This window comes from Sparus aurata, chromosome 18 (genome assembly GCF_900880675.1).
Source record: "Sparus aurata chromosome 18, fSpaAur1.1, whole genome shotgun sequence".
In the NCBI taxonomy this organism is placed as follows: domain Eukaryota; kingdom Metazoa; phylum Chordata; class Actinopteri; order Spariformes; family Sparidae; genus Sparus; species Sparus aurata.
In genome coordinates this window covers 29669109-29688253 of record NC_044204.1, presented here as the reverse complement: position 1 = coordinate 29688253, position 19145 = coordinate 29669109, and the positions used below count along the sequence as shown (strand labels likewise).

Sequence of the window (19145 nt, the reverse complement as noted above, 5' to 3'; positions counted from 1 at the left end):
TAAAGGCTTCAGTAGGCTATGTGCTGAAACTGCAGTGTGTAGTTTGAACAAAGGGCAGCGACATTCAAGTTCAGTGGTTTTCAACATCATTAGCACAAATACAAGAAGGCAAAGGTACATGTAAAGGAAATATGCAAAATAACGGTTCAAAAAATGTAAAAAATTGAATTTTGAAAGTATGATTTAGTAAGATGGAAGAAAATACCAAAAGTGGGAGTATAAAAAGATGTACAGTATAGAAAGAGGATAAGCCTTAAGACACCCTGGAGCGTAATGTAAAAGGATTTACTGCAGCATAAAGGAAAAGGTGTGAGGGAGAGACGGCCAGGAGAGTAGAAGAGGACATACGCACTCACTGGGTTACTATAATAAGAAAGTGTAAATTGTTAACAGCGGGGAGTACCGATGCAAATCGTGCATGCAGGTGATTGAATAAAGGGAAAGGCGCAAAGGGAGTGAGAATGAGAGAAAGACGGATGGGAATCTTCCTCAGGTCAAAGACTGGGAAATTGAGAGTGAAAAAGCGAGTGCAGCGGAGTCGGAGGAGGTTCTCACGGTGCCAATATCACAGTTTCATTTCCTCAAAAAATGAAATCAGCAAAATCTGCCTGTGCAGTCCGCGGATATGTGCGTATGTATGAATCACCCTCAATCTCTGAACCTACTCGCCTTTTTCGAGTTTTCCTGCAGTGTTGCTAAAAACGAGACTGACAGACAGAATATGGAGGGTTGCGTTCGACGGCCCCGAGCGTCACGGCGAGATGACAGAAAACGCAGCGGCATTTCGTAAAACACAACATTTGAGAAAACACAACTTTTTCGCAAAACACACGGTGAAACACTTCTGTATGTTGTTGCTTTTTTCTGGGATGTTGTGTTTGGACCTTCAGGGCCACTGCAGTTGTGTACGGAGCGTGGGAATATAACTGTTTCATGACTTCCACCTCTGTCGGTGTGTTTTCTGCAGCGCTGTCTGTCAAAGCACAAATCACAGTAACTTGGTGGTTTTTGTGTGGCAGCTGTCGGGAAAAGTTGCTCCTCTGTAATGATTCTGCTCATCGACGCCCGCTGAGGCCTGCTGGCAGAGCGCCATCAGCTATCACATTCATTATTATATGAAAGGCTCAATGACTTTCCAGCCCTGAAACATGATGGATACGAGCTATTATTTGAAGTGAATGATAATCATTCTTTCCTACGAAACAGCCCAAAGATGATTCGGAGGCCAACGGATCAGAACGGTCGACCCTGTCTTCTCCCGTGTCCGGAGGGGGTCGCCACGGGGAGCCGGCCAGCAGAGAGACCACCGACACTGAAGCAGCAGGTCCGCGACACGCAGATGTGGCACAAACACACGCTCATTGAACGTGAAATCATGCGTCCTCCCCTTCCCATCACACACTTAACCATTCATAAAGGTGTGATAATGTTTTTTGTGTGTGTGTGCGGCAGGAGACGATATGGAGCATGAACAGGATACAGTGCTGCAGCTCCAGGAGGTCATCGAGCAGCTGAGAAACGTCTTCCCCTCAGAACCGGGTGAGTCCGCCCGGGCTGCACGGATCGCAGAAGACGGACTCTTTGCTCCTCCGTCACCCACGGGAGAGTGAGAGATGGAGAGGAGAGCAAATATGTGCTGCCGTGGGTCGATAGTCGAGGAGGGGGGAGGGAGGGAGGGACGGGGAGATTAAACGGCAGAGAGGAGGAGCGAGATAAAGAGAGACAGTTGAAGAGCGTCAGTGTCACACACTTTGCGAACTGTCCCGTCGCATTTAAAAACGCAATTTGCTGGGCAGTCCAGAGCCTGCGCCTTGAACAAAGAGAGGGATTATCATAATTATATCCTTCGTCGTTATAACGGAGAACGTTTTGTCAGGCTTGTGCATGTGTTCCTAAAATTGTAATAAAAAAATTTAAAAAATGCTTTCCCTTCTTTTCTCCTTCTTCTATTTTCTAATTTCAGGCACCACCTCACACATCTAACCCCCGAGTGGCCCTGGAGGGGTAGAGTAAAAAGCCTGAGAGGACGCCTGATGGCAGAGGGAGGAGCTCCAGACGGCGGAGGTCAGGGCACAAATCACCGGGGCCCCCCGTGACCACTGCAGCAGCGATGATACCCAAAGCTACCCCCCTACCCCACCCCCCCCCCCTTACTGGAACTGCACTAAAAGCCTTTTTCATGCAAACCGCTAAAAGGCTCACGCTGATGTCCGTTTGGCCAGAGCTGCGTTCGATAACTCCAGCGGCGCAGCCTGACACCGTGTTAACGAGCCAAAGGTAGCTAACGTTAGCAAGCAGGTCAGGGAGAGACTAAAAACAACAGGGGGAAACTTTGCCCAGCCAAGACACTGTGCTTACCAGTATCTGTGTAGTCGTTTGGAGGTGTGAAGCTTTATATCAGTCCACAGCACAAATTGGACCTTCCATGAAAAGAACTTTTTAAAAAAAAAAAAATGCAAAAAGGAAGAAGAAGAATATCCCCCTTGTGTGTCAGAATGCCTGTATCTTCAGTGTTTGTGTTTTTCTTTCCTCCTGAATGTTTTATCATTGTTACAGGGTTTTTTTTGGGGTTTTTTTTCGAAAAAGGGAAAGCGGTGTGTTGAAGCTTCGCTCGCCTGAACGAGATCAGGGGCCCGGGCCGACTGCGTTTCATGTGGCTGCGTGGTTGCAGATTGTCAGGGAGTTGACGGCGCCCACAACGAGCTTATTTACTTTGTGAGAATGACACATCATCAGTTAAATCCATGATTTATTTAAGACAGCCAAAGTGCCCGCTAGCAGAGCGCCTCTGTATGCACACACTGTGTTCCTCTAATCCTCTCAAACTGCTTGTCGCTCTCATTGCTCGCCTCTCCTAAGTGAGCCCTTTACGCTCATACAGAACCACTTGCACTCACTGCTCGTGCACACACACACACACACACACACACACACACATATGCTGCTACATCCACGCTCCCTTATTGACACAGCACCCTCCCCCCCCATTTTAGCACAAACACACAATCGTCTCCCTGCGTGATCAATAACATGTGCTGCGCTGCATCACCAACAAAACACTGCGCTATTTTTTTTCTTTTTCTGCTTCGTCACTTTGGCTCGCCGGATTCCGTACAAGCTCTCGGGTTTTGAGCCAATTTGTATTGTGACTGAAATTGGGTTTTGTTGAAGGAAACGTCTGCCGATAAACATCAGCGAGTAGCCGTCTGCTCGGGAATCGTTCCCGCTCTCCTGCTGTGTTCAGAGAAAGAAGAGGAAGCCGCTCCGGGCTACAGCGCTGCCAGGCTCAAGCCCTCTTTCTCATCGCGGGGCCAATTCCACACACTATAGGGGGCGCGAGGCACATCATGACGCGGTATTATGCAGACTACATCCTTAATAATCTGCCGTCTCCATGTAGATTTGAAAAGAACAGTAGCTAGCGACTCCACACGCTGTCATTTCCCCGCGCTAATGCGAACTTAATTGCTTTAAGAGTTACAGAAAGACGAGCGGCCTCATCGCGTCAGGGTCATTCTCTTCTAAGCATAGCACAGTCAATTTATGCCTTAAAAACCCGTATATAAAACAAGACAGTCCTTTTTTTTTTTTTTTTTCATCACATTCAGGGAAGGAGTTGCATCAGGCGTGGGTTTGTGTGTCTGTCAGTCCCTGGACAGGCTCGGTGGTAAATTTAGAGCAACAGGGAAGAACGGCAAAGCGCGGATCAGAGCCCGTGAGCATCCATTCATTGAAAACCAGCTAAATAGGGCTTTCATGGGCGAGCCCCCTGTTGCTGGGGGTGCTTGAAGGGCTAAAGATCTGAGACGAGAGAGGAAAGGTGGAAAAGAAAAAGAAATCACTCCACTTACAGCTGGAGGGCAGGTGGGAGAGATCTACTTTGATGTGCCTGCTGGGGCCAAAAGAAACCTCCAGAAGCAAGACAAGCGATCGCCTGAAACAAGTGATCCGGGGCTCTGCGTGTTTCTCAGCAATTACGTTGCCTCATTCTCACAGAAACGACAGAGAGGACAATACACACGCAGTTAGGAATTCATCTTAATCCTTAAAGCGACGCTCTGACCTCACATACATGAGTTTGAAACCCATGTGCTGCACTCATTATGGGCTCTACCCCTCCAGGCACATAGCGCTCACACTTTGACAGCGTCCTCCTCCGCACTCGCTGCCTGTTAGTCTGGATACTGTTGCTAGGGAGCTCTCCCCAAGGACGCACTTCTACAGGTTTTTTTTTGCGAAATCGGGGGAAAAGGTGACGTGTCGCTCATCATACAAAAGCTAATGGCCTTAAGGGGGGAAGCAACTTCCACTTCCACCTCCACCGAAGCCTGCCGGTTTTGTGTAGCAGCCCAAGATAATTATCGTTCGTCGAATCCGTCTTAAGAATTCGTTTTGGTCGACGCTCTCTCGAGTCAGAACAAAGAGCGTCAGCTCGGCTCGTGGGTGAGGAATAAGAAAACAAAACAAAAAAAGCCATGACAAGCAATGTTTATTCATAGACATTTATTTATTGGTATTCACACATCTCATTACACATTGATGATCACCCGCCGGCCTCTCACTCTCATCCACATACTCTTGTGCGTGCGTGAGTGATGTAACAGTGACAGAATGTGAAGAAGAAGAAGAAGAGACGAGCAGGCTTCCCTCCCCACAGGCCTGCATGTCAACATTTGTCGCATGTGTTTTAAGACAACACAGGTGAGGCCGATTGAATAAAATACACCAGGTGGTTAGACGACAGAGATACGCTGCCACACACGGTTTGTCGCCCGCGCGTCGCTCTTCACTCGGCGTCTAAAATCGACTTCGATGGCCATCCGGCGCCTGTGTGGTCGTCTCCTCGAGGTCTTGATACATGTACACATTTCTACACTAGCAGTGGCTCCCCTTTATCCCACATGCACACTGAAACATACCCTGTGTGACTGCACAGAGGCAATAGACACCCACCCCCCACCCGCACCCCCACCTCCTCAGAGGATGCTGCTATCTGTTACCGCATGTAGCCAGCCAACACGCCGACGGCTCCGCTCATCGCCCTCCCGCCTCCACCGTCCCCCATCGTTGCATCCTAAGCTTTGCGTGTCGCCTCTCACGTGACGGAGGCCTAACCTCAAACAAAGGTGTTGACAACACTAACACACATAAACACGAACACTCATACCTTACTGGTGAACTGGGGTGTTTTATTTTTGTTTTGTTTTGTTATTTTAATTTAAATCACCATTAATATACCTCATTAATCATCTCAAATGTTTTTGGTTTTAATGGGTTTGAGTTCATGTCGTTGTCGAGCACTCAAAAACACTTCTTGCTGTCTTTTTCTCCGGAGTTTTTAATCTGTATGAGAAGTTTTCTGAAGAAAGGCTTTTTACTGTAATAACAAGTGGGTTACTGGCTGCTTTCTACTCTTTGTGTACAGAAATAAAAACTTTGTATTTGGCAAACTCCCCCTCCGCCCGTGCTTTTATTTTTAGTCATTTCCATCCTGCTTTTAGTATCCCTTTGAGAGCTGAATAATGAAACTTAACTCGGGATGGTGCCAAGTGCGGCTGTTTGTATTACTTCTTCTCCTTGTGTTTATATTTGGATTTGAATGTGGCAGAATCAATATTTTCTGTTTGGACCTGAGGCTCGACTTCACGTCTCCTCCCTCCATTTTGTCGCTCTTACCCAGTTTACTGATCTATTCCTCTCCCCGGCCTCGGCTCGCCCTGCGTCCTTTGTGTTTTAGCGCGAGACAAGTCGAACGTGACGGTCTATTTTTTATTGAGGGCCCCCGTTTCCTGTTTTGTCATCGGTGGCTTTGTTCCCTTTGCTTGTCCCGCAGCAGCCCGGTGCAGCGCTTGATTGGCATTTGACCTTTCTTCCCTTATCTCTCGCTGATCTCTTGCTCACTACATTATCTTCGCCTGTGCCGGTGGGCGCCGGATCGCTATCTTTATCCGCAGCTCGATTATCTGGTGCACCCTGCCCGTCCTCCTGAACCACGACACTCTCGATATTTTCATTATCTAACTCTTCTCCGCTCGCCCTCCCACTCTCCGGCTCTTTATTACTCTGCTCTGCTTTCACATCTGGATTCTCCTCTGCTTCTGCGTCATCCACACCCTCCGTCTGAGCAGAGGCGGGTTTCTCTGAGCTCGCTTTGTCTTCTGTCTTACGAACGTCTGTCCTCTTCTTTTGCTCAGTGGCCTTCTGTGAGAATTTCTTCTTTGTTGCCACACCCTTCGCCTTGCTCCCACCAGGCCCCCACCTCTCCTGCGTCGTATCCCAGTAGGTCTTATTCTGGCGGGCGTGCACGGTTCGCATGCTCTCACCCAGCTTTTTGAGCTCCTGCCGGACGAAGGGTTTGAACTTCGGGTCCAGCTTCTCCACCAAATCAAAGTCCCTCCGGGCTTCATTTTCGTTGCACAAAGCGGCGTGTGCTCGAGCTCGCTGGTACACGGCCTTAAAGTTTCCTGTGGAGAAAAAGACAGCAGAGCGTCAGGAATAACTGAGATATTGACAAGCGGGGTGAACGGGACTAAAAACTTGGAAGCCGTTAAACAAACATTCGAAGGCAAAATAAACTACCAGAGGGAGGATTAAAAAAAAAAAAAAAAAACTGCATTGAACGGCGGTGGTGAGACAGGAGGCCGGCGAAGCAGAAGGCCGAAGTCGGAGGGAAGTAGATGAAGGGAAAAGGAAAACATAAGAACTACCATTTCACATCAGCCTCGACTATAAATAATTCAGTCGTGGCAGAAACAAAAAGAAAAACAATGAATTCATTTCTTGACTGTGATGTCCATGGGTGGGTGCCAGGGGAGCGAAAGAGAGACTCGGCAATGCAGTTGCGAGTGTTTGGTTCCCTCTTTCGCGGGTAAACAGAGAGATCAAGGACTGCTGCAGTGTGAAGGCAGGCGTTTGCTGGGGGCCAGGCACTTGTACAGGCAACGGATCTTGATATTTTTAAACTTAAAAAAGTGAAGGTGCGTAAGGAAAAACAACAAAACACAGGAGCTTGTTTAAATATAGTCTTGTACCTATTTCTAAATCAAACGCCGTCTTTTAGTTTTCCTCCGCCGCGCCGTCATCACACTCACACGTATTACCTTTATGCCTCTTGAGCAGCTTGCTGTTGAGCTGCACCACTTGCTGGTACTGTCTGAGCTCCAGCAAGCACTGGCTCAGGTTGAGAGTCAGCGGGAGGCGCACCTTCTCCAGCGAATCCCAGTCGTCGGCCTCTTGATCAACCTGCGGAGCGCACAGAGAGGACAGGGCGGGTGGGCGGCGATGGATGCCGAAGGAAATGTCGAACAGATGAAACGAGAATGAAAGAACGTGACAGCAAGAGGAGAGACGTGAATGTAACAGCTGGGAGGATTGATGGAGATGATGGAGAGGTGAGGTAAGGGGTACAAGAAGAGGCAGTTTGTTTGTGTGGGAAAGGCGTGAGGGAGTCGAGACAGCGAGGCGTGGCGAAGGAGGGAGGGAGCTCAAGAAATAGAAAAAGAAGCACAGGCGAGCTGTCACGGTGATATCTCTGTGGATAGGTGGTTATTTCTGGTGCTCTGTTCTCTGCTCTTAACTGAGCATACCTACACAGCTGGCAAACAACGACCGATGATTATAGTTTATGAGATACAATCGTGTTTCTTTTTTACTCTCTGGCACATGCAGTCGATTCATCACGCTGAATGGCTCAGACCGGGGGCTGTTAATGTGGTGGGCATCAGTCCTGACGTCCATCTGGACATCACTGTCGTCACGAAAGGTTTAACCCCTTAAGGAACACCGTTCCAACATAGGAACACCCTTCACTAAACGAACACCCTTCGTAAAAACTAATAGTTTTTTTGCTAATAGTTTTAAGCATCTGATCTTAACAGTATATACTCGCTGTTGGAAAGCTGAGACTGTCGTGATTATTTTAAGCCCTAACACAAAAGTTATTTCCAGACCATGTAATAGCCTTCTATACTCACCATGACACAACATTAGAAAGAGCCCTCTACCGCAAGAAGCAAGAATGCCTACATACCTTCGGAGTGTTCCCTTTTTCCACAGCTACAACGTCATGCCACAATTTTTTTTTCATAGTTCACCAAGAGACCATAGAATGGGAATATCCATGTCATTTTACCCAAAACTAGCTACAAGTGTTGAACCAGCAAGAAACCCCAGGGTCTTAGCTTTCATTTGAGACCAAGATTATGTTCCTAGGTAAAGTGGTTTTCAAGTTATAAGCCTTTGAATCTCAGTAGGCGCTCTTGGAAAAAAAGGACCCAAGCAAAATGCACAGACATGCCTTTAGAAATAGAAATTGTGAAAAATGATTTTTTTTTTTAGTCTATTGACTTCAAATTTTGAGTGTAGCAAGCTGAGACCTGTGGCTATGGCCTAATTGTGTCTGCTGTGTCCATAGACATACCTGAACCCTTATATCTTACTCAGTTTATTGACATTTGAATTGGACGGAAACCAAAACCTGTGTTCCAACCTCTGTAACTCTGTGTCAGTATGTCATAGAATCACACTTACACTTCTAGAAAAAATGGGGGCGTTCATTGAGGGTTTAAAGGTGCAGTATGTCAAAAATCAGCCACCTGTCGAATTATTACTCCAAACAAACAGTAAATTCTGCCTGTAGCTGCCGTTAGCTACTTAGCTCAGTTAGCCATGCAGCTAGCAGACTATGAATTGCCAGCTGACTCTGCCTGGAGCTCATCGCACCGGAGGAGTAGCACAACAGCTAAGGGCCGGTGGGTGGGGGGAGGAGTTCAGGACCAGGATGTGGAGCATGACGGGTGCACGTGGGGAGGACGGGTATCAGTCAGAGGCCCGAGCTATTCTGTGGGACTGCTTTACAGGACAGACCAGGGCTAGCTACCTTTGATAATCTTCCTTACATATTTCACCTTTAACACTACATTATTACTTTTACACGATGTCACTGCACAGTATCAGTTACACTGACCATATCCTGAAGGACGTCCACGTATTCTACGGCCTCCTTGAACTTCGCGGCAGCGTCTTCAAAGCTCTTATCCTTAATGAGGAAGTTTCCCTCCTTCTGCAGCAACATGACCAGCCGTAACATCTGCTGCCAGTCCTTCCCCTCCGTTTTATTTGAAGCGCACGGACTGATCTCAAGAGAGCCGGCTTCCTCTTCGTTACTCGTTCCCTCAGGTAAGAGTTCCTCTTTGTGACCTCCATCACATTTGGACGGAGACTCTTCTGTTGCTTCATCTTTACGCTCCGTGGTCACACTTTCACCGTCTTGATCTTCTTCTTTTTCTTTCTCTTGTTTTCCCTCCAGCTCTTCCCCTTCATTTTTACTCTCCTTTGTCTCCAGCATGTTCCAGTATTTCTCCTTCTCCTCCCAGTACTTCTCCTTCATGCTCTCCGACAAGGCCTTCAGCTCTCGACTGACGAGAGAGGCCAGAGTGAAGTCCAGTTGGGCGACCATATTGAAGTCCCTCTTGGCCTCCTTCTCATTCCACACGGCAGCATGGGCCTTGGCTCTCTTGTAGTAGCCCTTCACACAGTCTGGGGAGCAAAAACACACCGGCATAACTTTACAAAAAAAAAAAAAAAAAAGCATGAATAAAAACAGAATTATTAATGTCTAACCGAGACAAATTCAATAACAGGCCTGCTCCGTCTGCTGAAGCTGAGGTGGCGATATGTCTGCGTTTAGGAGAGTGTGTAGGTGTGGACTGTCAGTGTGTGTGTCCCTCATCGGGTTTGTTTTGCAAACTCAGCACGGCGCGCACACACACCGCATCTTTATTTCTTGTGTCGTAAAGTGAGAGTCTGACAATTTGTAATGTGCTTTTATTTCACTTTCTGTTAAATATGAAGCCACCAGCAGCAGCCCAGTGAGCTTGGCTTCACACAAAGACTGGGAACAAAGTGAGACAGACATAATCATTCAGGACTATGCTGGGCAAATACATCATCCCGCAACAATACTCCTTATTTTGTTACTTTTGGACTGATCCTCCCGGCTATTCACTTTTCCCTGTTTCCAGCCTTTATGCTAAGCTAAGCTATTAGTCTTGCGTGTTTCCAAAGTGTTGAACTTAATCTTTAAATACTTGTTGACACACATCCTCACACATACAGTCAGAATGGGCTCATATCCTAAATTAAGCCTGATGTCCACTGCACCATGCGGCTTGACTCGACTCGACCAGATCACTTTTTTCTATTTTGCTTCCCCCTGCAGCCTGCGTAGGTGGAATTCTTGGTTGATTGTCATATCGAATCCACGCTCTGTCACTTGTCCAGCAGCTGGGAAACGACACACAGGAGCTTTATTTTGCTGTTGAGAAGCTGCAGCCTTTATTCCCTGACAGACTGTAACCTGCACTATACATTTACTGCTAAAGTGACAACTTCACCACTAGCCCTGGTTCTCTGCTCCACTTGGAGTCTCTGTCACACACGTCTGCACTTTGCCAAGTTATCACAGCGCGGTGGCAGGATGGCCATTTTTTTTAAAAATTGGGGTCAAGTCAATAAAATGCAGCTTTACTATTTCAAAATAAATAGAAAGCAGGGTTTGTGTATGATTTCCCCTGGGCAAAAGTGTCACCAGGGTAGGGAAGTCATGACCTGTCCGACCATGGACCGGTACTTGGTGAGGTTTCAGCACGAGGAGTGAAGCTGGTTAGGATTATGGTGAAAATGAGAGGCTCCATCACCATCCCAGGAATACAGCATCCTTTATTCTAGCGACATTTCTCTCACCTCTGATTTCATATCACCTTTTAGTATCGGCTCGCTTATAACCCAAACAGAGGTGGTACCATGTACCAGGTACTACCTATAATTAAAAGAGTAAGTAGAGTCGAGCCAAGTTGAGTACTGTGCAAGTACCATGCAGCGGAAACGCAATTACGGATACCCGCTGATAGCTGGTGATGATGTGTTTCTCTGATCCCCTGCGTTTAATTTTCATCTATGCTAAATCCTCATTCAGCCAACATAAGAGGTTTTCTTTGTTGCCTCTGGCAAAAGCAGAGACACTGCAGTGAGCCAGCGCTGGGTGCTTTTCTGAAGAGCAACTGGGTTGCAGGGATGAAACAGGAGAGCAGAGTGGCTGACTTGAACTGCAACAGACAACATGATATTGATGACGGGAGGAACAACACCAGGGAGAAGATTGCAAGTAAAGTGTAGAAGAAAGGGAGAGAAGAGTGTGAAAAACAGGGGGTATTGAAACTGAAGCTACAGCTAGAAAAGGATTGGAAACTAAAGGGGGGGAAAAAAAGTATGGCGGAGTGATGCTGGTGTGTGTGCGGGGTGGATCAATCTTGTAAGCCCTGTGAAGAGGGCTCCAGCTTCATGGCTCCAGCTTGAAATGGGCGAGCAGAGGCACTCAGACACCCCTGCCCATCATTTTCAGGGCACCATCTCAGTCTCATGCTCACTCACAAAGACGTGCACAACCTTCCTCCTCCTGCCAGACAAGACTCGAGGATGCGCACATCTTTCACGGGCACACACAATCGCGACTGCACACCCTCCCTCCTCCTGCCAAAACAAATATGAAACTGAAATCCAGGCTAGAGGGACCGAGAGTAAAATAAAGACAGCCTCGGTGGCATAATTCATAAGGCTCTGAAGTGCAGGGTGTGCCAGCGTTCGAGCTCCTCTAGGATTATATGAGTAGCCACGGATATGACAGTACAATTCCCAGGGCTGCTCCAACTGTAAAACTCCCGGTAATGTCAGCCTCAGCCCTCCTACACACTCCCAGTTAATACACAGCTGCAACATGCAACGGCCACTGCCATAAAGCCGGCAGAGGCATCCAACCCTGACCTGTCAGTGTTTTACAACATTTTGAAATTACTGTTTGTCACAGGCTTCATATCCTCGGGTGGGAGAAACTCCGTAGGCTGCAAACCCTCATTTTACACTTCACCGAGCATCTTTTTGTGTACTCGGCCACAAAAAATAGTTTGACATTTTCGGAACGTACTCTTAATTGCATTATTTGTTTAGAGTTGGATAAGAAAATTGTCATGTCTTGTCAAATATGATGCTAAAGCCTGGGGATGGTTAGCTTAGTTCAGCATTAGGAGTGGAAGCAGAGGAAAAGCCAGGCTAGCCTTTAGCCTGGTAAGTTTAAAACAAACAAACAAAAACAATTAACATGTTATATTTCTTAACCCGAAAAAAAAGAAGAAGATAAAAACAGTCATTATGCTAAGCTAAGCTAATCATATCCTGGCTGTAGCTTCATATGTAACAGAGAGAAATGAAGGCATTATGAAGGCGCCGCTCGGAGAGAGTTAGATTAGCTTAACATTAGCATTAAGACAGGTTTGACTGCAACTAGGAGGGAACAGCTAGCCTTGTGCTATCCAAAGGTAATAAACTCTGCCTACCAGCATGTCTAAAGCTCACTAAATTACAAGTTATATCATATTTGTTTAACAGGAATAAAACCAAAGTGAAAAACAAGTTGAGGGGTTTAAACAGAGGCAGCTAGGCTAACCATCCCCCCTCGTCTTTCAGTCTTCATGCTAAGCTGAGCTAACAGTGTCCTGGCTTCATGTGACTGTCAAAGAAAAGCTTAGCTTAGCTTAGTTAAAAGATCAGAAGCACCAGGAGCCAGTTGTTTCTCCTCACCTCAAGACTTTACACTAAGCTAATCTAACCGTCTCCTGGATGTAGTTTCACATGAGAAAGTATGCTTAGCTTAGCTTTTCAACTGGAAACACAAACCTGGAAGTCTTTATGCTAAATTAAGCCTACCATCTCCTGGCTTTTGCTCCACAATTGACTTATCTCTTGTAAAGAAAGGTTATTAACACATTTATTTAAATGACGCATTTGTGTGCCATGAAACTGGGTGACGCTGCTCCGTCAACTATATTAAATATGTATAATAAGGATTAAATAGTCCAACCAGGCAAATGTACCTTTGTGTTTCTCCAGCAGTTCGTCGGTGTGCTCTATAACTGCGTAATACTCCTCCAGCTCCAGCATACACTGACAGTAGTTCAACTCCAGGGGGACGATCATTCGGCCTAAATTAATGTAGTCTATATCGCCCGGCATCTCCTGCACACACACACACGGACAGATGGAAGAACAAGAACATGATGAATGCCGCTATGGTGCTTGGCATCGCCTACACATATTTTAACAATTTATGTGCATTCTGTTGGTTTAAATGTTTTCATTCTCATTCAAACATTCAAAAATTACATGGCACGGGACAATGGAGCATCAGCTCAACAGAGCGTTACGAGCAGTTTGCACTCAGGCCAGCTAAACTAAAAAGCCTCCAGTATCATGATTGTAAATATGTCTAGAGCGGCAATAAATCACTCTTATGAACATCTGATACAAAACTTGTTTTCCCTTCAGTGTTCCTTCATCCTCAGACATTCATCCACCCACCCTGCTGCTTGTTATCGGGGTCACAGTGACGCAGAGCCAAAAAGAAAATACAGGAATACCCCGCTGCGAAACAGCTCATACATGTCCCAAAAACCTCAAATCCTGAGAAGAACTCAAAATTCACAAGCCTGCACATCACTCATCCCGCCCCCCCACCTCCAACTCGTCTCTCCTCCCTAATCATTCACCCACTTTGGACTGGACTGTTTTCAGCAGCAGGACGGCCTCTTTGTACTTGCTGGCAGCCTCTCTGAATTGTCTCTGCTTGACCAGCGCGTTGCCCTGCATGTGGAGACTTGGCACCGTGTGCAGCTTCTCATCCTTTTCCATCATCCACGACTCTCTGTGGTACGACATGGGGTCTCCCACCTGGAAGCAGCGCGGGGCGTGAGGAGAGCACAACAAAAACAAAAAACATCAAATGTAGAAGAACGATGGAGGCTCACGTTAAAGGGTTGATGGTACAAATGGCGGAAGTGGCTGAGAGACATATGCATATACTCAAGTACTGGACTTTGTACTTCTACTTCACTACGTGTCAGGGGGGAATTCACACTTTGTATTCCACTACATTTATTCGAGAGAATTTATTTTAACGTGAAAACACTCCAAGGCCTGCTTAAACCCAAGGTAGCTCTCAGTTATGTGCCTGGTTACAGCTGCTCAGGCTGAAGTTATGCAAACCTCCGCTGAGATTTACACAATGGTTATGAATATCAAGGATGAAGTCTTAACTTGTCCTGCAAGATAATTCACTTGCACAAAAAAAGTGTGACGCACATCTGCTTTACGAACTAGGCGTCGTTTTGCTCCACGTGCTAACTCTACGGTATATGTCGTTTTTTTATCTGTCACTTTGTTAAGTACTTCATTTTTCACTGTTAGCTTTGTATATTTTAACAGTTTACCAGGTTGTTCTTTTTTAAATATATTTTGCTTTTGAATGTTGTGTTTGTAAAATTTTTGATCCTAGAGATAGGCTAGATAACTGTTAGCGACATTTGCCAGCCATGCGCTAACGTTAGGTCGCTGCGGCTCTTTTTTACACTTTTTTGCAGAGCTGCCAAAAATGAAAGTGACCGATTACACCAGCAGTGAAGCTCCGACCTCAGTGCTGGAGAAGGGATTTAAATCACCAATCAGAGAGAATGGTGGCTGGTTATACTATTATGTATATGGAGAGCTTCCTTGAAAGCCATCAAGGCTAGCTTGCAGGCTAACCTCCCACGTTAAAAACACCTAGTGATTATCTAAACGATCAAAAATACTCAAATAAAAAAATGTAAAAGACATAGAAAAACCAGTGGTAAACTATTAACCTAATACACAAAGGGAACTGTCAGAAGTTAAGTAATTTAAGTTATGGATGAAAAAGCACTGAAATAAAAGGACACGCAGTCCATAAAGCAGATATATGTCTTACTAAACTGTGCAGGAGGGGAAAAGCCTGTGTGCATAAAATATGATCTTCTTCTAAGGACAAAAGGAGGAGTGCACTTACACAATGATAACATTTGGATGCTTATAATACATTTCAGGTGATAGTTTTATGCATTTGTGTAGTATATTTGCAGGACTTTCGCTTACAACAGAGCATTTTTACATTATAGTATTGCTGCACCTGGAGTATTTCTGAGATGTCAGCCGGCGCAGAGAGAACATTTTTGAACCTATCTGCAGGAAAGATGTTAATTCACTGCTACAGCTGCTGGACCCCCTGGTGAGTCTCAAGCTTGTTCTGGATACTATATTATTTCAAAGCTGAATGTCTCAGACAGAGTGGGACTTCACTTTTGTCACTCCTGTCAGTGGATTTTAAAAAAAATTATGCGTAGGAGTGTCTCCCTCCTAGAAGAGGAACCCATGAAAAGGTAAATGTGTCTTTTTTTTTACTGTAAGTCTACAGACGAGGAAAGCTGGTTATTAAGAAAGACAGTTGATTGTTCTACGGCGCTTTCTTCTTCTCTTATTCGGAGTGACATGCAGTGCTTTGCCACCGGTGCTTACCTGCAGCAGCTCCATGACAAATATAAGCGGTTGAGGTGTTCTCATTATCTCATCCAGCTCTGGGTAACCTGTGGAGTGATAGTGGAACATGTTTCCCATGCCACACATGTGCCTCTGGCCCTCCAGGGGGTCTTTCCCTTGAGCGATCAGCCTCATTCCCTTGGACACGATGGGGTACAAGCCTGTGTGCTGCAAAATAAACTCATCAACAAAAACATAAACAACAAGACAAAGGAGCACTTAATCATGCTAACCCCCTGGTACTTGGCTGCCTGTGACAATCAGGCCTACCAGGAACACATAAGTAATGGCTGCAATTTTACTTGCAAATTACATTTTTTTTTTCTTTTTCTCCAGAAGACAAACACAACAATTTGCAGAGAAAACACTGCTCTGCTTGTGTTTGTAATACAGAGCATGTAGGAGGCTTCAGAGGGTTGATTCATGTGCATACTAATCAGGAGCAAAGGCTCCTCTTCTTTGCTCATGAACGCCCATTAGGACGAGTTTCTAGGGCCTAATATCTTGGTGAACGTGTGCGTTAAGTCTGTAAATCAACTTACAGTGGCGTCACACCAGAACTCAGCCACCTCCCCGATCCTCATGGACATCAGCAGGGTCTCCCAGACCTCCATCTTGAACATCTTTGCAACGAAGATCTCCGCTGGTCTGCCGGCCAGTCGACTGTCATCGATGACCGTCCGCTCGAAGTCGTCCAGCAGCGTCTGGAAATGGAAAACCAGCTGGGGGCAGGAAGAGTGAGAGGGTGGAGATGAATCAATGGAGCCATTAGTCTCCCAATGTGTCATAATAACCACCGCTATAACCACCACTTGTGTTATAGGTTGACACGGTTAACGGTCCATGAAATGCTTTATAAACCATTAATTAAGCATTTGTAAAGGCTTAGAAACATCAGTTGCAGCTTTGTAACGGCCATCCAAATGTTTATAGATGAATGAAACATTTTTATAAACAAAGAGTTATAAACGACATTGCTTAATAAATGTTTTTTAAGATTTAATTGTTGTTTTTTAACAATGAAATAACTGTTCAAGTTAGTTAGTTAATTAGTTATATATTTACCACTTATTAATGATGGCTATTATGAAATGTGGCCTAAAAATGTATTTTTGGTGTACAGGTTTTCCATCCTTTATACTTTATATGCTTTATACTAAAACAAATAGAGATCTAGTTTTGAAGAATAATCTGTGGGATTGTTTTTAAAGTACTTGAGCGATCATCACATGTTTTCAAAGACCTCATGAATTTCCCCTCTGAGAGAGAACTTTAAAGCACATTTATTTACTGGCTAAGAAAAACAATTTTTCTTTCCAAAACACAGCACTTATTTATTTAGTGTGCAGATAACTAAAATATACAATCCTTTCATTTTAGGAATTCCTGCCTTCGATCTTTTAATGGATGTGTGATGCACGTACAGGGGTTAGATATCTTTGAAATAAAGTTGGTTGCTGAAGACAAATTGGTGGAATTTTTTGTAATTTGTAGCAATGTTTCTACTTTTAAACCTTTTTAAATACAGCACTGGCAGGAGCTACAGGTGTACTGTGTAGGCCCAGGCGATACTCAGTATCATCAAATACTGTGATATTTGCTGCCATATGCGATATTTCTTTATTATTAATTACTATCTGGTATGATGGCATTGATATCATGGCATCTCCAGGCTTTTATTTTGAAAATGAAATGCACGTAGAGACGTCATGGCACAGGAGGCAACACACATCGATATTTTTGGGAGTTACTTCAGGTTAAAAGGCCCGATAAGTAGCTGTAACATGGGACATTAACATTTAGACACTTCCAGCTCTCCGATTTGGCAATATTTTGGGGTTAAAGCAGCAAAAATGGCGAGACAAGGGATTTTAATCAGGCAGCGCGCCATCTTTGCTTTATGCAGGTGTTAACAGGGCAATACTAATAAAATGTTGGTCTCAAATCAGAGTCCATCACCCTGCAAAGAGTCGGTACTATCATCTATCGCGATATTTTGGTGAGACAATATCATGAAATAGAATGTTGGATATCGCCCTCAAGCCTAGCCTACACATTCTTTCAAATTAAATCTGGTTAAAGGTGCTTATTTTGGTGATAAGAATCCTGATCAGTGATGTGCACAAGGGGGGGGCAGTGGGGGGCAGTCGCCCCCTTTCGTGGCCCAATTGTTGAAAAACGCGTGTTAAAGTGCCCTCCTGAGAGCCAAAACACGCAATAAAGTGCCCTCCTGAGAGCCAAAAAAGCGTGCCAAAGTGCCCTCTTGGTTAGCAAAACACACTAAACTGCCCCCTTGGCTGGTTAAAACATGATAAACTGCCCTCTTGGGAGCCAAAACGCGCGCTAAAGTGCCCTCTTGGGAGCCAAAATGCGTGCTAAAGTGCCCTCTTGGGAGCCAAAATGTGTGCTAAAGTGCCCTCTTGGGAGCCAAAATGCGCGCCAAAGTGCCCTTCTTTTCGCCCCTGCCCTTCAAAAAGTCTGCGCACGCCACTGATCCTGATGCATGTATTTGTTTGTATGTTTTCTTCTCCCCTCTTTGACCATGTTCAAATGTCTGGCATAGATCAATTAATGAAGACGATAGATGTAATAGATAAGAAGACTATTCGTCCGCTTTGACAATGTGTAACTCTCGACTGATTATGTATGCTGTCAAACATTTGAGTCACTTCTGACGACTAACACGAACACGCTGCTATTCAATATGTGTTCAGTCTGTTCGTGTGCACATGAAAGATCGTACCATCACTCCGACTGTGCCCTTGTAACCTTTTATTTATAGCTCGACAGATTGCGTACAACGGTCTGATAACTGTGCGAGCAACAGGAGATCACCTCACCTGGGAGGGAACACGCACACACCCAATGTACACACTGAACACGCACAGGTAAATGGAAATTCACGCTGGCATTGTCATGGAAAATGTTTGTGATGGTGTCCAGGCTCGGTGCCATATGGCTGGATGTGACTTGGAAGGGGAAAAAAAGTCGGCGGCCGGCGGAATCAGCGAATGAACAGACACACAGATTTGGTGCCAAAAGACATGTTGCAATTTGGTTGACCAAATGTTTGCTCTGTGTGTTAAGTGCCAGAGACAGAATACATTTCCTCTCTTCATGAATAATTCAGCAGAATCTAATTGAAGTGGGCAATGCACCAGAGCTAAAAATAGACAATTTTTCCAGTGGAACATTAATTAGATCACAGTGGTAATCATTTCCAATCATGGTGAGTTGGTCGGGTTAACCGTGACCTGTTACCTTTGCCCCAGGTGGAAAGTGTGGCAGTGGTCCTGAGCCTCCGGCCAGAATCTTCTTCTTGACTCCTGGGTGGTTCAGAAGGTACGTCTCCTCCATTGTCTCCCTGACTTGACACAAAACTGTGTGTGTTTCAGAGATCTGTTTTTCCTCTCTGGGTCTGTGTTCTTCTGGTTTTTCTAATTAGCCGAGTGGAGAGAGTCTTTCCTTGTTAGCTGCTCTCTGACAGATGGCAGGATTAGGCAGGTTCTGGAGGTGGACACTTTAATCTGAGGAGCTAATCTCTTTGCCTGCCTCCTGCGATTGGTGGGGCAATCCCTGCAGAAAGTAGCGGGAGAGGCAGAGATGACCACCAGGGGCCCCGGGATCATGTGAACGAGAAAAGCCTAGATCGCTCTCGAACACAGTAAGATCATTCTGGAAGGTCAGTAATCTGATGACGTGATGAT

General features: G+C 45.5%; 2 protein-coding genes across 2 annotated transcripts in view; one reads left to right on the top strand and one right to left on the bottom strand.

The window, feature by feature from the left end:
- Window positions 1-5450, top strand: part of LOC115568912 (dystrophin-related protein 2-like) — a 15747-nt gene extending 10297 nt beyond the window's left edge. The window contains exons 3-5 of the mRNA XM_030396653.1: window positions 1207-1324; window positions 1453-1539; window positions 1964-5450. Of these exons, the coding sequence (XP_030252513.1) occupies window positions 1207-1324; window positions 1453-1539; window positions 1964-1983 (225 nt within the window). The 3' untranslated portion in view covers window positions 1984-5450. The remainder of the gene's footprint in view (window positions 1-1206; window positions 1325-1452; window positions 1540-1963) is intronic.
- LOC115568910 (uncharacterized) lies at window positions 4241-19145 on the bottom strand. Its single transcript, XM_030396651.1, has 8 exons — window positions 18700-19145; window positions 15981-16160; window positions 15418-15606; window positions 13603-13779; window positions 12927-13068; window positions 8966-9537; window positions 7101-7242; window positions 4241-6464 (listed from the first exon to the last, which is right to left on the bottom strand). The coding sequence occupies exons 1-8, from the start codon at window positions 18793-18795 to the stop codon at window positions 5770-5772; spliced, it is 2193 nt and encodes a 730-aa protein (XP_030252511.1). The 5' UTR covers window positions 18796-19145; the 3' UTR covers window positions 4241-5769.

Excerpts from the sequence above, each read along its gene's own strand:
- LOC115568910 (XM_030396651.1), bottom strand. The coding sequence starts at position 18,795 with ATGGAGGAGACGTACCTTCTGAACCACCCAGGAGTCAAGAAGAAGATT. Across the intron at positions 15,607-15,980 it reads AGTTCTGGTGTGACGCCACT|CACACAGGCTTGTACCCCAT; the intron begins GTAAGTTGATTT and ends TTTATTTTGCAG. Across the intron at positions 6,465-7,100 it reads GCTGCTCAAGAGGCATAAAG|GAAACTTTAAGGCCGTGTAC; the intron begins GTAATACGTGTG and ends TTTTCTCCACAG.